The sequence below is a fragment of the Myotis nattereri genome (genome assembly GCF_964212035.1).
Source record: "Myotis nattereri genome assembly, chromosome: 6".
Taxonomy (NCBI): Eukaryota; Metazoa; Chordata; class Mammalia; order Chiroptera; family Vespertilionidae; genus Myotis; species Myotis nattereri.
The window spans coordinates 62,970,585-62,985,922 of NC_138081.1; the positions used below are offsets into that span (position 1 = coordinate 62,970,585).

Below are 15,338 nucleotides of genomic sequence, written 5' to 3' on the forward strand. Positions count from 1 at the left end.
TATACTATATGAATCTCTTTATTATTTACAAAGAGGAACAAAATGGCAAACATACTTAACCAAATGATCAAACGTAGCATTACCAATAATGAGGCAAAGCTGACATTATTTGCCTCTTAATGTGAAAAAATGGGAAGGACTCAGATTACCTGTGTAGTTTTCTTAAAATATTTCACTTGAATCTAAGCATGAGGAAAAATCAGACAAATCCATATTGTGGGACATTTGGTAAGACAACTGGTTGGGGCTCTTCAAAAATGTCAATGTCAACAAAGACAGAAAAAGCCAGAGGACTGTTCTAGAATTTAGAGCAGACATGACAACCAAATGTACTTGAATTTCTGTTGAATTCTGGATTAAAACATGTGCATGCATGCATGTGCATGTAATCATACACACAGAACTATTAAGATATTTATTGGAATAGTTTGTATATGGATTGTTAGACAAGGTAAAATTGAATCAGTATTAAAATTTGGTTGCAATAACGATACTGTGATTATTTACAAGATGGTTTTGATCAGAATAGATACAGGGTGTCCCCAAAAATGTAAATACACTTTAACAGCTGATAACTCACTTAATATTCACTCCTTTTCAGGTTTAAGTGATTTGAAATAATGGGTGAAGCCAGACTAAGCTTTGAACAATGAAAATTTATCCTAAAGTGCCAACTAGACATTTTTTTATGGGGATACATAAAATATAAAGTTTACAGTACAAAACTGGCAACAGTTGATGAATTAAGGGCACACGAATACCGAATGAAATTATTCTTGATGTTTGCGATTCCATTGCTTCATATTATCAATAGTGCCTGGACCAGAATGGTCATCAGTTTGGAAACAGGCATTGACAAAACAAAACAAAACTCATTTCTGTAGATTCTTCTAAATTTTGAAAATTGAACTGTATGTTAATAAACACTGATTTTATAATCATTCAAAATGTGTATACATTTTTTGGGACACCCTGTATGTCCCAAAATATTTAGGAGTGAGGTGTCATCATGTCTGCCACTTGCTAAAAATGTTTTAGAAAAATTTATAATCAAAAATCTTTAAAAAGAATATGGAAAAATTTTAACATTTATTGTGAGTGGTAGATATGTGGATATTTTTTCTACATATGTTTTTTTTCAATTTAAAACACTTTCCAATTTAAAATTATGGTGATTCACAAACATTTCGGTTATTTATTTTAGTTACGCTCCTGTCTCCAACCTTATAGCATTTGCAAAGCACATTGTAAAAACAAGTTAAAGTGCCCCATGCAAGTACATGATTTTCCTTCGGTGGCATAATCAGTGCTGAGGGAATGATCAAATGTAAGGTTAAGGTTCTCTGAAGGGATGGCCAACAAACTTTGAAATTGCTTCAACCCCAGCCATTTGGCCCAGTGGATAGAGCATCGGCCTGAGGACTGAAGCATCCCGGGTTTGATTCTGGTCAAAGGCACGTACCTTGGTTGTAGGCTTGATCCCCAGTCAGGGTGCATGCAGGAGGCAGCCAGTTGATGTTTTTCTCTCTCACATAGATGTTTCTTTCTCTCTCTCTCTCTCTCTCTCTCTCTCTCTCTCTCTCTTCTCTCTCTCTTCTCTCCCTCCAGCCCTCCCTCCCTCCCTCCCTTCCACCTCTCTCTAAAAATCAATAGAAAAATATCCTTGGGTATGGATTAACACACACACACATAGAAATTGCTTCAGATGAAATCCTTAATCCAGTTATGGATTGAATTCCTCAGTTTTAATGAGTATATTTTACAAACATAAATGTACTTTTGAGTATATGTTAAGCTATGAAAAAATAATAGTAATATGCTTTTTTTAAGGTACCTACGAATATTTCAAAATGTGGATCTATCCAGCAATTTTTACTTTAGGTAAGCTTGAGCCGCCTAGTTTTTCTCCTTTCAGCCACTTAAATGTTTACATTATTTTCTAGGAGGTAAAAACAGAATCAGAGGGCACATTAGTACTTTTTGTATTTTTTTTAAAGTGGCCAACAGTAAAACAATACTAAATTATAGTAGAGCATTATGATAGAGTATTATACTTCCACTGATGTGACCAGTGGCCTAATAGATACAGAGTTGTGCTAAGTGGGAAAACCTATCAGAATACTGTCAAAACTAAAAAGCAGAACACAAAATAGCAGGCAGCAGTACAGACGTGAGTCACAGGGACTGACAGAGGACCTAGAGTGCTGTAGCTATTGGTGTCATATACTGAATGGGGTACTTCGCATTATTTTAAAATTGTAATGAACCATTTACCCATGAAATAACTAAAACATATCTCCTATGTAAGAGTGGATTATGTCTTCATTGATGTAAAACCGTGAAGGAAGTTAATTATTTTAACAGTAGTACTGTGTCGTGAAGGGCTCCTAAAGAAATAATTTTCACTTCCACAAATGTCTATTGGGTGTATATTTCCAGTGTATTTGTCTCAATCATCTGTTTTCAGTCTTTAGTCCTTAATTTTATGTTTATAGCATCTTGAGTTAATTCTGAAGTTTGGTGGTCTTCTCTTCATGTTTTTCAACTTTGCATTCCCATTTTGACTTGTGATCGAGTCATTCCAGTAGTAAAAATAGGTAGGGTAAAGTTTGTGTGTCTCATAAGTAAGCTTTAAAAAGCACTATACTAAGGGCGTCAGCCTGTGGACCGAAGGGTCCCGGGTTCGAGTCCAGTCAAGGGCATGTTCCTCGGTTGCAGGCTCCTCCCCGGCCTGGGCCCTGGTCAGGGCTAATGCAGGAGGCAACCAAACAATGTGTTTCTCTCACAGCGATATTTCTCTGTCTTTCCCTCTCTCTTCCACTCTTTCTAAAAATTAATGAACAAATATCCTTGGGCGAGGATTAAAAATAAATAAATAAAAAATAAATAAAAACACTATACTACATTCTTAAGATTTAGCTAGCATAAAGCAATTGTTTTAAATAGGAAGAATTGATTGCTTCAAGTAGCTATTGCTTCAGTGTGAAGCAAAAAACCTTCTTCCACCCTCCAGCTTCACTGAGATATTGACGTAAACATATGTAAGTTTGAAGTATACAATGTGATGATTACATACATGTATATACTGCAAAATGGCTACCACAGTAAGGTTAGTTAATACATGTTACCCCTCACATAATTTTGATTTTGTGTGTGTGGTAATATTTAAGATTACTCTTAACAAATTTCAAGTATATAATTCAGCATCATTAATTATAGTTACTGTGCGGTGCATTTAATCCCCAGAATTAATTTGTCTTACAGTTGGAAGTTTTTACCCTTTGACCAACATCTCCCATTCCTATTCCCTCAACCCCCACCCCTGTCAACTACAACTCTACTATCTATAGCTCAGTTCTTTTATATTCTGCATATAAGTAAGAACATACAGTATTTGTCTTTCTCTGTCTGACTTACTTCACTTAGCATAATGCCGTCAAGATCCATTCATGTTGCTACAAAAGGCAAGATTTTCTTTTTATAGCTGAGTAATATTTCATTATGCATGCATGCACGTGTGCCTGTGTGTGTGTGTTTGTTCACATCTTTATATATTCATTCGTTAATGGACTCTCAGGTTGTTTCACATCTTGGCTATTGCAAATAATCCTGCAATAAGTATGGAGGTGCAGATGTCTCTTTGAGATAGTGATTTCATTTTCTTTGTCTATGTACCCAGATATGAGCTTGCTGGATCAGATGGTAGTTCTACTTTTAATTTTTTTTGGGAATCTCCATACTGTGTCCCATAGTGGCTATACCAATTTACATTCCCACCAACAGTGCAAAGGGTTCCCTTAACATCCTCACCGACACTTGTTTCTTGTCTTTTTGACGTTCTAACAGGTGCGAGGTGATAGCTCATGGTGGTTATAATTTGCACTTCTCTGATGTGATGTTGAGCATGTTTTCTGGCTTTTGTAGATCATGTGTATTCTTGTCTATTCAAGTCTATTCAGATCCTTTGCCCACTTTTAATTGGATTGTTTATTTTTTGCTATTGAGTTGTATGAGTTCCCTATTTTGGATATTGATCCTTTATCAAATAGATGGTTTGCAGATTTTTTTCCCCCTCTTCCATGGTTGCATTTTTATTCTGCTGACTGTTTCTTCTGTGCAGAGCTTTTTAGTTTAATATTTCTGTGAAAAATGTCATTGGAATTTTGATAGGGATTGCACTGCATCCATAGATGTCTTTGAGTAATAGGGGCATTTAAACAGTTTTAATTCTTCTGTTCCATGAGCACAAGATATCTTTCCTTTTACTTAAGTCTTCTTTAATTGCTCTCATCAATGTCATAATTTTTAGCAGACAGAATTTTCACTTCCTTGGTTAAATGTACTCCTAAGTATTTTTTTTTTTTCTGAGATTGAAAAACCAACAGTTTTTATCCATGTGAGATTACATGCTAGTAAAATTAGAATTGTGGTATCATCAAACAATTATGGTAAATATGAATTTCACAGATGAAACAAAATCAATTTCAACAAATTACATGAAAAATTAAAGATAAAGTGGTAATTGAAATAATGTCTCCAGATAGAATTGTAACCATCTTAAAATATGACAGATATTTTACAAATTTGTATAAACGTAAAGAAGTCTTGATACCTTTTGAAATTCTTTGCTAAAATACATATAATTAGAGATACTCATAAAATTATTACTTATGTCAAATAAATATTAATGGGTTTCTTTTGGCTTAAAAGTCAAATTTTATTTACACAGACTGTTCAGGCTATTATAATTTCTTGGGTGGCTGTTACTTTCTAAAACATATTTCATTATAATGGCTTATGCTACATTCTTATTCCTGTTTAATCAAAAAGTTAGTTAGGATACCATCATTAATAATGAATAGAATTATTTTTGTTCACAGTTAAACTAGAATACAGACCATGCACTGTGGTAGTGGATATTGTAACATCTGTAGAGCTACATTCAGATCTACATGGGAGTGTGACACCTTCGCATAAGGCCAGGTAGTTAGATTGATTTCAGTGTGAAGCAAAAAATGCACATTGCAGATCAGCGAGTGTAGGTTACTCGTGTTGTATTGTACGATTCTAGACATGCACATGCCTCAAACATGCAATGATTTTTAAGTTTCCAATTATATTTATGGTTCACTATGTTTTACAGTGCTTATTTGGACAGCATTGCTTTTAGGTATAGTCACAGTTGCTAAGTAATTTAGTTCACAGTTTTTAATTCCATATGGGAGCCAAGGCTGTGAAATATCTTTTGCTTTTATAATTCTTACTAAGTTTCGGTTCTGTTCTCAGTTACAGCTATGATTTGTCCCACTCGCTTCAATATAATCTCACTGTCTTGCGAATGCCCCTGGAGATGTTGAAGTCAGAAACGACCCAGACTCGCTCGGAGAGTTTTGACATCTTTGAAGATGAAGGATTAATTACACAGGGTGGAAGTGGTAGGTGGTTTTCAGCACATCTAATGTATGTTAATGTAGCCTCCATGAAATGGCATCTCATTAAATTCACTCACATTTCCCTCCTATATCTCCGTCCCTCGTTGCTCTTTGTCCTTACATGAGGTTGTTTCGGATATATGAACTTGACCAATTCATTTTCATAGAGATCATTAATCACCAGGTGATTTTGTGAGCCAGCCAGAAAATTGTATGCTGACATTTTGTAGCAAATTTTTATGTACTTTTTTATGGAATGCATTCAGGTCAGTACTTCGATGAAGTTAAAATAAGGAATTTTGTTTTTAAATATTGGAGAAAACTCACTACCAATTTCCCCCACACCCCCCATAGTGACCAGTTAAATATGGGCTGAGTTTTAGGGGGGAAAAATCACCATGGGTTGTCTATTGTGTCCTAGACATTTATATACAAAGTCCCTAATCCTCATAAAAACTGCTTAGTTGGTAAAATGCACGGTTAAAGAAATAAAGACTAAGTAGGAAACCGAGGCCTGAGATTAACATCACATGACCAGTGTCCAGAGGAGCCCGTGCAGCAGGTCAGAGGCTATTCTTACTGTGGTCCCAGCTTGACCCACTGGTTTCTCATTGGCCTTGCTTCCGTCAGGACCACTGCAGGACCATTGTGTGACCGGTCTAGGGTGACCCTGGAGATCCGTAGCTTTACCCCTAGATTTTTGGGTTGGTCCAGAACTCTAAAGCCAGAGGCATTGCTAAAGTGAATGTTGTGAGGGAATCATTGCAGTCCTGAAGCTAAGGCAGTTTAGCTGAATTGGATTTATTATGGGATACGTAGTAAGTCAGTAGTGTCTTGGATGCCCGGTTCTATGCAGCGCAAGTGAGAGTGATGAAGATGTGGGTGCAGGAGGTAGAATGTAATGTAAAGTTCCAGAAGGTTTGTCCTTGCAGGACCCTCAAGAAGAGGCTGTGCTCTATTCACATTTTGCCAAAGGTTCTGGTCCACTCTAAGAAGACTTAGCCTGTTACTAACACTGAATGTCATTTCTGTCATTGCCCTTAATTGTGGTTAGTTTATTGGATTGACTATCACTTGAGCAAAGATCAAACCCAGTGCACCCTCCCTACTCCAGAACATCCAGATCACATAAATTTGCCCTGATTCAGATATGTGAGTTGTAACCTACACTATTAGAGACAGGTGGAGGGTAAAATAATGTGTGCCTGAATATTTGCTTATATTATTTCTTGTACATATCACCCTTAGTAATAGAAAATCTAAAAGTAGTAGTAGTACATTTGCACTACATGTCATCCTAAATAAAAATTGACTATCTGCCTAGGATCTGAATTAAGCCTCTGAAGCCACTTCATTTTTTACTCTCTAGAGCAGTGGTTCTCAACCTGTGGGTCGCGAGCCCTTTGGAGTCAAACGACCCTTTCACAGGGGTCGCCTAAGACCATCGGAAAACACATATATAATTATATATTGTTTTTTGATTAATCACTACGCTTTAATTATGTTCAATTTGTAACAATGAAATTGGGGGTCACCACAACATGAGGAACTGTATTAAAGGGTCGCGGCATTAGGAAGGTTGAGAACCACTGCTCTAGAGCAATTGTACTCCATAGTTATGAGTAACAGTGTGTATTAGATTTCTATAGCTGCTGTAACAAATTACCAAAAACTTAATGGTTTAAAACTATACAGATTTATTATCTTATGGAAGTCAGAAGTCCAAAGTAGTTCTTAGTGGACTAAAATTTGGGTGTGGGCAGAGCTGCATTCTTTTCTTGAAAATATAGGGAAAAGTTTGTTTTCTTGTCCTTTCCATCTTCCAGAAGCTGCCTGCATTTCCTGGCTCATGGCCTTGTTCTGTCCTCAAAGCCATCAATGGTCAGCCAAGGTTTTTTTCATGTTACATCGCTATAACACTCCTGTTTTCCTCTTTCATTTATAAGGACCCTGATTACAGTGGACCTTCCTGGGTAATTCAAAATAATCTCCCCATCTCGGGGTCATCCAACTAGCAACCTAATTCCATCTGCAACTTTAATTCCTCTTTGCTGTGTAATGTAACATATTCACAGGTTCTGGTGATTAGGACAAATACATGGGGGATCATTACTTCCCACCACAGGGGGAAACTGACAGGAAACAGAGAGCAAGGGTAGAAGATAGGGGGTAGGTAGAAAAAGAAAATAATACATTTTTTTAAAAGTCTCTGCTGTTTCAAGCAGCGTGTTAGTCACTTAGCATATATTATTTTATTTAATCTGAACAGTACCTAGTATTATAATTTTACAGTTTGGCAAATTGAGTTTTAGAGATGTTAAGTAACTTGCCAAAGGTCACAGAGCTGGTAAGTGGCAAAGGCAGAACTCCGATCCATGTCTGCATTATACATGCTCTGTGTAATGCCTTAAAAGGTCAGAGAAGAGTTCATTTTTGTGAATCAAAACAAGTGTATTTGTCATAGTGTATAAACACTCTTGGTGTATCCTGTTTTGAGAAGAAAAATAGTATTGATTCCCTGCTATCTAGAACTGCTGCAATCTTTTGAACGATTATCTTATAAATATATTTATTTCTTATTTTGCATTTCATAGAACTTTTGATGTTCAATAAATGCATCTAGATATGCTGAAATCGTGTTTGATGAAACTAAACATTATATAGAAAAAACCTCGTATAATGACTATCACTATGAAAGTATCACTAAGGCACCAGGCGTGTTCGCAGGCCGTTATGTGCATTATCAACTTAGTTCATCTTTACAACAACCACATGATATAGGTCCAAGTGAGGAATTGGGCACTGAGATAGCAAGTCACACCCGTCACCTGCTGATGAGAGGCTGAGCCAGGACTGGGACCCAGGCACTCTGACCCCAGGGCGGTGCTCCCAAACCCTGCTCTGAGCTACCTCTCAGTCTTGTTCATACATTTGTTCGTGTCCTTAATTTCCCTATCATTGTCTTTTCTCTTAGGTTAAAAACTCTCACAAATCAGAAAATCTGTATATTTGGGCAGTATGAGCACAGCGTTCCAGACAATGATATGAATGATATCCACTGAAAACGACAACGCTATTAATCAGCCATTTTATTTTGAAGTTAAAAACAGAAGTTTAAGGTCTTAAAAATGAGCTGAATGTCAACCAATTTCCTCATCTTTCTGACACCAACTTTTATTTTTCAGGTGTATTTGGGATCTGTGGTGAGCCTTATATGAAGTATGTGTGGAATGGTGAACTTCTGGATATAATTAAGACTACTGTGCATCGTGACTGGCTATTGTATATTATTCATGGGTTCTGTGGGCAGTCAAGTATCCTTTTTTTTTTAAAAAAAAATTTAAGACATGCAATATTAACCTCATGCTGTGCCAACTTGTAGACAGCTATCTACAAATTATAAGATTATAATTATCATGCTGTGTGCCCAACTGGCAAACTTACCCACAATGCCATGTAGTAAAAGTACAAAGAGGCATTCAGATCCCTTGAACAGACCTATTATGTACACAGACAGATAAAAAATAAGGAAGAAAATGCTACGTGCATTGTAAGTTACGTGGAGAGAAGTACCATTCTTATTTGAGAAAGGGAGCAGAATCACTTACCGGTGGGGAGGACGGGGCAGGCTCACAGGAGAAGCTGAACTTGGCCTGGGCCCTAAACAAAGTCAGGCCTTAGCAGTGAGCAGGGAGTGAGAGCGTGGGTTGGGGAAGCACCGTGAGTGCAGAGGTGGAAAAGTTCATGGGTGTGTTCTTGTGGCTTGTGTTTAAAACCCGGGAAGTACAATGTAGTGGGAAGGGCTTGGTAGGAGGGACTCAAATAGTCCGTCACCAGATTGCTTTGGTGGTCGAACTAAGGACTTCGGGTTTGGTGCTAGGACTTTTGAAAGTTTTTTTCCAAGAAGGTGTACAAAGGAGTACTTAGGAAGCTTGAGTTGATAGCCATTTTCAAGCTGTTAAGTGAAATGAGACTAGAATAAGGGACATGAGTTAGGAAAAATTGCAGTGGTTCAGGCGTAAGGTAATGAAAGCCTGACTGGAAAGGGGTATGATAGATTAAATAGAAGTAGCCTTGGGTTAAGCTGATGAGTTCAATTTTATACTTTCCCCCCTTTTATTTAATTTCCTAGCTATGTTGAAACCTTTCAACTAAGCGCTATTGTGAGGTTTCGAAAGGCAGTGTGTACACTTTCTAGAAGTGGTGTTTAGGTTTTCCCCACACCCTTTTGAAATCACGTAGGGCGTTTGTGCACCTAGCGTGTTGTCCAGTTGACATTCTTCCTTGTGTCTTAGATTTTTAAAGACGTATTTTAAAGACTAAAAATTTGCTGTTTTCAAGTAGCAACTAGCATAATAGATTATAATTTTAAAGCTCATTAGTTTAAATGATGAATCTAGTCTCCTAGTTATCAAGCATTTAATGAATTCTAGAAGTCTATATGATGATAAAAGTAATTAGTACTTTTAAGCATTTACTACAGGCCACACATTACTTTTATATACATTACCTGGCCTAGTCCTCCCAACTTAATAAAATTAGTTACTTTATTAGTACTTATACCATTGCACAGAAGATGAAGCTGAGGCTTAGAAAGTTTAACGAGGTGACACAGCAATAAGCTGTACGTTGGTTGAACAGTTCACATTCAGTTTTTGCAGTTAGGTGACAAATTTGAGTCACTTTCATACTCCATTCCTGAGGGTGATATATTGCTTCATAGTTTAACCAGCTGGTAGGTGACGTGTGCTCTCTCAGAGGTGTATGGCCTCTGAAGACTAAGGAAGGAGTCGTACCTGTTTAGACCCTTTAGTTGGTACAAGGACAGACCAGGCCTTCCCTTGAGCAGTATCCCTACACCTGGTTACCATTTCCTCTGAAATTCTTAGAAACCACTCCTTAGGGGAGTCTGTTTTTGCCTTATATACCTGCACAATTCAGAAGGACAGTTGGACCCAATGCAGTTTGTTCTTGGGTGTAGCTTTTGGGTACTCGACAAGATGTATTTAAATGTGTATTTAAGGTATAATGATTCTCTTGGTTTGGCGTGACTGTCATGAATGCTGAAGAGCTTTAACTTGATTTCTAAGAGCTATTGATCTATGGGCGACCAGTGTATGTCACTCTAATAGCTAGAAGATCCAGTAAGTTTGCGGGGACCCGTTTTCTCAAGAGAGGTGCAAACTGTGAGGTAAGATGGAAAAAATAACAGCGCTGCTGGCATTTTAGCCTTTTAAATCAACTTTCCTGACAGATGAAGCAAAGCAGAATTTTAGAAAGTGGGATGTCTTAGTGTGGGACATTATCAAGAGAATAGTTTTCCAGGGTATCGACAATTTGTGAGAAATGTGACATATGCACATGTGCTGAGGAATCAGCTGTCTTAGAGCGAGTTATGCAATACCTCAGGGAGTTATGAAATGTCTAATGCTTTGGAGGTGAACCACTTCTGTCCTATATGAAAGCTGTAGTACATATTTAGTGTAGAGGCTAAAATAGCAAAGCACCTGCACCCAACGAGTAAGTGGAGGGAGCACTTGTTGGAAGTGCATCCTGGTTGAGAAGAATAAGGAGAGGAGGGATGGGAGCTGTTCACCCCCTTCTCTCTGCTCTAGCTTGGCTCCAGGCAGACTCCTTATTCTGTTCACACAACAGAAATTCATCTGTCCTGCCATCAGTCATGGAATCCCCACTGAGTGCTCCTTCTCTATTTTCAATAGAAAACTTGTCTTGGACAGATGTATGATTGAGTAGACAGAGTGAGTGAGACATTGGATTTTGATACTGATTTAAAACAGCAACATTGTTTTAAAAATTATATTAACAATGAAAATAGTTAAAAAAATCAGAATTTGGTAGCTATAATATTTACTTTGGAATATTCATAGGGTAACCCAACAGACATGTCTTTAATGCCTTCGAAATTATTCTTTGTCATATCCTTATATAACTTTTATAGATAAAGCCACCGCAGGACCCTTTTTTTATTTCTTCTGTCCTTCACACGCTGTGTGACTCTCACTCTTGTCCTTTCATTCCTCCTTGGTTCTCAGAATTGGATTTTTATATTCCACTGGTCTTCCTAACCTATATAACTCCCTGTAATTGTTTTTCTTTTCTCTCCCTTTCTGCCTTTTGTATCACTCAAGATGTTCTCTACTATTAGTCTTACTGGCTATTTCATTTCATTTTTCCTAGTCTATTCTCTGTTTTTTTTTTTAATTGCCTTACTTTATTGCATTATATGGTTTTCCTTTTCTAATATACACAATGAAACCTTATCAACATTTATCTCTCTCAAAACATTCTAAGAATAGGAATTATAATTTAAATGTGTACTTGAAATTTTTTTTATTAAAAATGTCTGAGAACGTAAGATATCGTTCATGTACCTTTCTTTACAGGGGGATGTTGCAAATGAAGTGGAGACTGAACAAATACTCTGCGATGCTTCTGTGATGTCTTTTACTGCAGGAAGTTATTCTTCTTATGTACAAGTTAGAGGATCAGTTCCTTTGTACTGGTCTCAGGACATTTCAACTATGATGCCTAAGCCACCTATTACATGTGCGTGGAACAATATTTTTAATAGTTACTCTTCTTTATACACATTTAGAGATAATTGACTATTAGAGAAATCTCATAAATGCTTCTGTTTTGACAACATTTTAGTACTTGAAAGAAGATAATTTAGAAGATAATTATATTATTTCATACAATAACTTTATATTTTTCTTTTATTTCGGCTGCTAGTAAATTACTTCAGAAATGTAAAAATCTTTCAAATTCAATAAGTGAATGAGTGTGTTGATAAGCTGGAGAGGAATTTGGGAATGGAACTAGTGGATTAGTTGAATTGCATTTCTGTAAACATTAAGTAACAAAATAAAACCCTATACTTGTTTCTTGCTTTATAGTTTCCATTCTGATATTCATTCTTTTTTCCCTTTTTCTCCCCAGTGGATCAGGCAGATCCATTTGCACATGTGGCTGCCCTTCACTTTGACCAGATGCTTCAGAGGTTTGGCTCCCCCATCATCATCTTGAATTTAGTGAAGGTATGATGTGCTCACCTTTGCGATTATGAAATTCAGTCACACCAAGGGGTTTGGCAGGCTGGCTTTACCTTCCCCCGGAGGAGAGACTTGTAGACTTAACATGCTCTGATGGCTTACTGTGTCTGAGCTGTCTGAGCTGCTGTCCTTTGACTTCAAGTCATGTGGCCTATTCTGTGGGCTTGAGAGGTTGGTTAGTAAATATAACTCATCTTAATCAAACCCAAGGAATCCTGTGTTCATGTAGTCCATTGTTTAACAAGTATTTTTGAACTTTTTTTGTGTGCTGGGGCAACCATAGAAACCATTCCTGCCTTCACAGAGCTAACAGTCTGTTGGAAAAGACGATGAAGTAATGCAGAGATACCCAGACGGGGTAGATGGTGCTGTGAGAGCTTACAGTGGCAGAGACGTCTTCCCTGAGGAAGCGATGAGCCAGTGCAGCCCAAAGGAAGAGGCGTTAACTAGTCCAAAAAACCAGAGAATAGTATTCAACTCAGAACAGTAGGTACTGAGCCCCTGAAATAGGAACGGATATGGTGTGTTTGAGGAAGAAAAGGCCTGTGTGACTGGGGCCCAGAGAATGAGGGCAGGAGAGCCGGTTGTGAACTGAGACTGGAGAGAGAGTTCTTGTAGGGTGCGTTCAGGCTGGTCTTTATCCTGAGAGCGATGGAAAGCCATAGAAGGTTCTGCATGGTTGAGAGGATTGTGATTAGATTTATCTTTTGGAAAGATTGTCCTGACCTCCACATAGAGATCAAATGGATGGTACAAGGCTGAAGGCAATGCTGGAAGACCGCATAGGAGGCTATTATAATTATCCAGAAAAGGGGTGACTCTGGTTTCTCCTAGAGTTGGTGTGGTAGAGATGAGAGAAGTGGATGGAGGAGGTGGATTTGGTGACGGGCAGGATTTAAGGCGAGGGAGAGAGAGATGTCAGGCTTGCTTCTCAGGTTTTTTACTTACTCGGGTGGGTGGATGGGGATGCCGTCCACTGACATAGGGAACGCGGGCACAGTCTGTGGGGCAAGATCGTGAGTATGGTTTGGACATGCTGAGGTTTATGTGGATCGGAGTCCTCTAAAAGGAGGTGCACATAGGTGTTCAGTTTGCGAGTCGGAAGCTCGGAGGAGAGGTCTGGCCGAGATGTGACTTTGGTGATTCATCTGTTGCAGGTGCTCTCTGAGGCGTGGTTACAGATGGGATGCCCACATGCAGGCTATCGAGTGGGAAGAAGAAAGGGCCTTTGGTCCAGTCTTGAGGACCTCCAGCTCTTACTGTCCAGTGAGAGCCGTCTGAGTCTACTAGGGAATAAGAGGAAAAACATAAAAGTAGGAGGAAAAGCAAATGAGTGCTATGTCATGAAAAGCAAGAGAAGAGATGTTTTATGATGAGGAAACTAAGTGGTCAACAGTGGGAAATGTTGACGGGTCAAGTCAGATGAAAAGGGCAGAGATGCTCATTGGTGTTAGCAGCACCGAGGAGACTGAGGGAAGCAGCCTGAGGCGTGGGGTGACGGTGAGCAGCGGTGGCAGTGAGTACAGTACGCGGCCCCTGCCGAGGGAGCACTTCCTGCCGGGGGAGTATCTAGTGAAAAATGAAGACAGTTGGTGTTTTTATCACTTTTATAAAAGAGATCATGATGATGTGTTTAAAAGACGGTGGGGAGGATCCATTTGAGATCCCCTCTGAAGCACAGGAGAGAAAAGGGATGATCTGTGGCATCAGGTACGGAGGAAAGGAGGAAATCTGAAACACTGAGGGAGGAATTATGTTCATGGGATTTCAGAGAATAGCAGGGCGAGGGCTGAGAGTGTGTGAGTGTGTGTGTGAGTGTGAGTGTGTGTGTGTGTGTGTGTGTGTGTGTGTGTGTGTGTGTGTTTTAAATCAAGGGTTTGGAGGAACATGGCCTAAAAGTGGCCAGGCTAAGGGGGAGGATGGTAGGGAGGGGAAGCCTTGGACAATGAGCAGTCAGCTTCGTTTCTCCCTTTGTTGCTCCTTGGTTTATGTAATTATTGCATCCTACCAGGGGTTGACTTTGTAAAATAAATCATTCAGATAGTAGATGCATCAGTTTCTAGACTTTTGTTCACATTAATTCAGAAGTTTCATTTTCACGTCTCTCCCTCCTATCAACTCAGAACAATATAAGGCAATAGCTGGATGATCTGTAACCTCAGCCTAGTATTGAACAGTAGCTATAATATACATAATTGAAAAATTAAAGTAAGACAGTTCTAGTAAAAAAGAACATCATGAACACTTTTCTAGCAAGTGTATAGAAAATAAAATGTTGATAGTATAAAAATAAATTATTGCTAAAGCACTAAATTATAAGGTATTATTGGAATATAATATTCACCTGAATTGTAGATATTCTTCATGTTATAGAGTACTGATAGTTGGTTAGAAGCTATAGTTAAATGGAGATTCAGTCTATGACCTTTGAAATAATTCTCTATTAAATATACAGATTCAGGAAATAATATCTGATACATATGATTTGTAAAGTGTTCTCTTGCCCAGATTTCTCAAAAGTACATTTAGTTTTTGTTTTTGTTTTAATATTGAAAGGCCAGTCTATTTTTCCATTGTCATAAAAATCCTGACAGTAACTAGAGATTAACTAAAAATAGTTTGGAGATTAAGTAACTGTCTTGTGGAATAGAAATAAAATTTTGTTGTTTTTGTCATTATTTTATTCATAGGATAAAAGGATATTTATTCGGTTCATTAGGAAGACATCCGTATTAACTTGTGATTAAGGAATCAAAGAATGTGTGTGTGTAGAATGATACCAAGGATATTTACTCTTTATTCTGCCTCTATATGAAGTTACTAAAGTGAAATA

The 15,338-nt window shown here is 38.0% G+C and overlaps 1 protein-coding gene across 1 annotated transcript in view; it reads left to right on the forward strand.

The window, feature by feature from the left end:
* FIG4 (FIG4 phosphoinositide 5-phosphatase) overlaps positions 1-15,338 on the forward strand; it is a 99,392-nt gene that overhangs the window by 19,998 nt on the left and 64,056 nt on the right. Inside the window, exons 5-10 of the mRNA XM_081093863.1 lie at positions 1,831-1,881; positions 5,287-5,435; positions 8,618-8,746; positions 10,523-10,623; positions 11,837-11,999; positions 12,393-12,490. Of these exons, the coding sequence (XP_080949989.1) occupies positions 1,831-1,881; positions 5,287-5,435; positions 8,618-8,746; positions 10,523-10,623; positions 11,837-11,999; positions 12,393-12,490 (691 nt within the window). The remainder of the gene's footprint in view (positions 1-1,830; positions 1,882-5,286; positions 5,436-8,617; positions 8,747-10,522; positions 10,624-11,836; positions 12,000-12,392; positions 12,491-15,338) is intronic.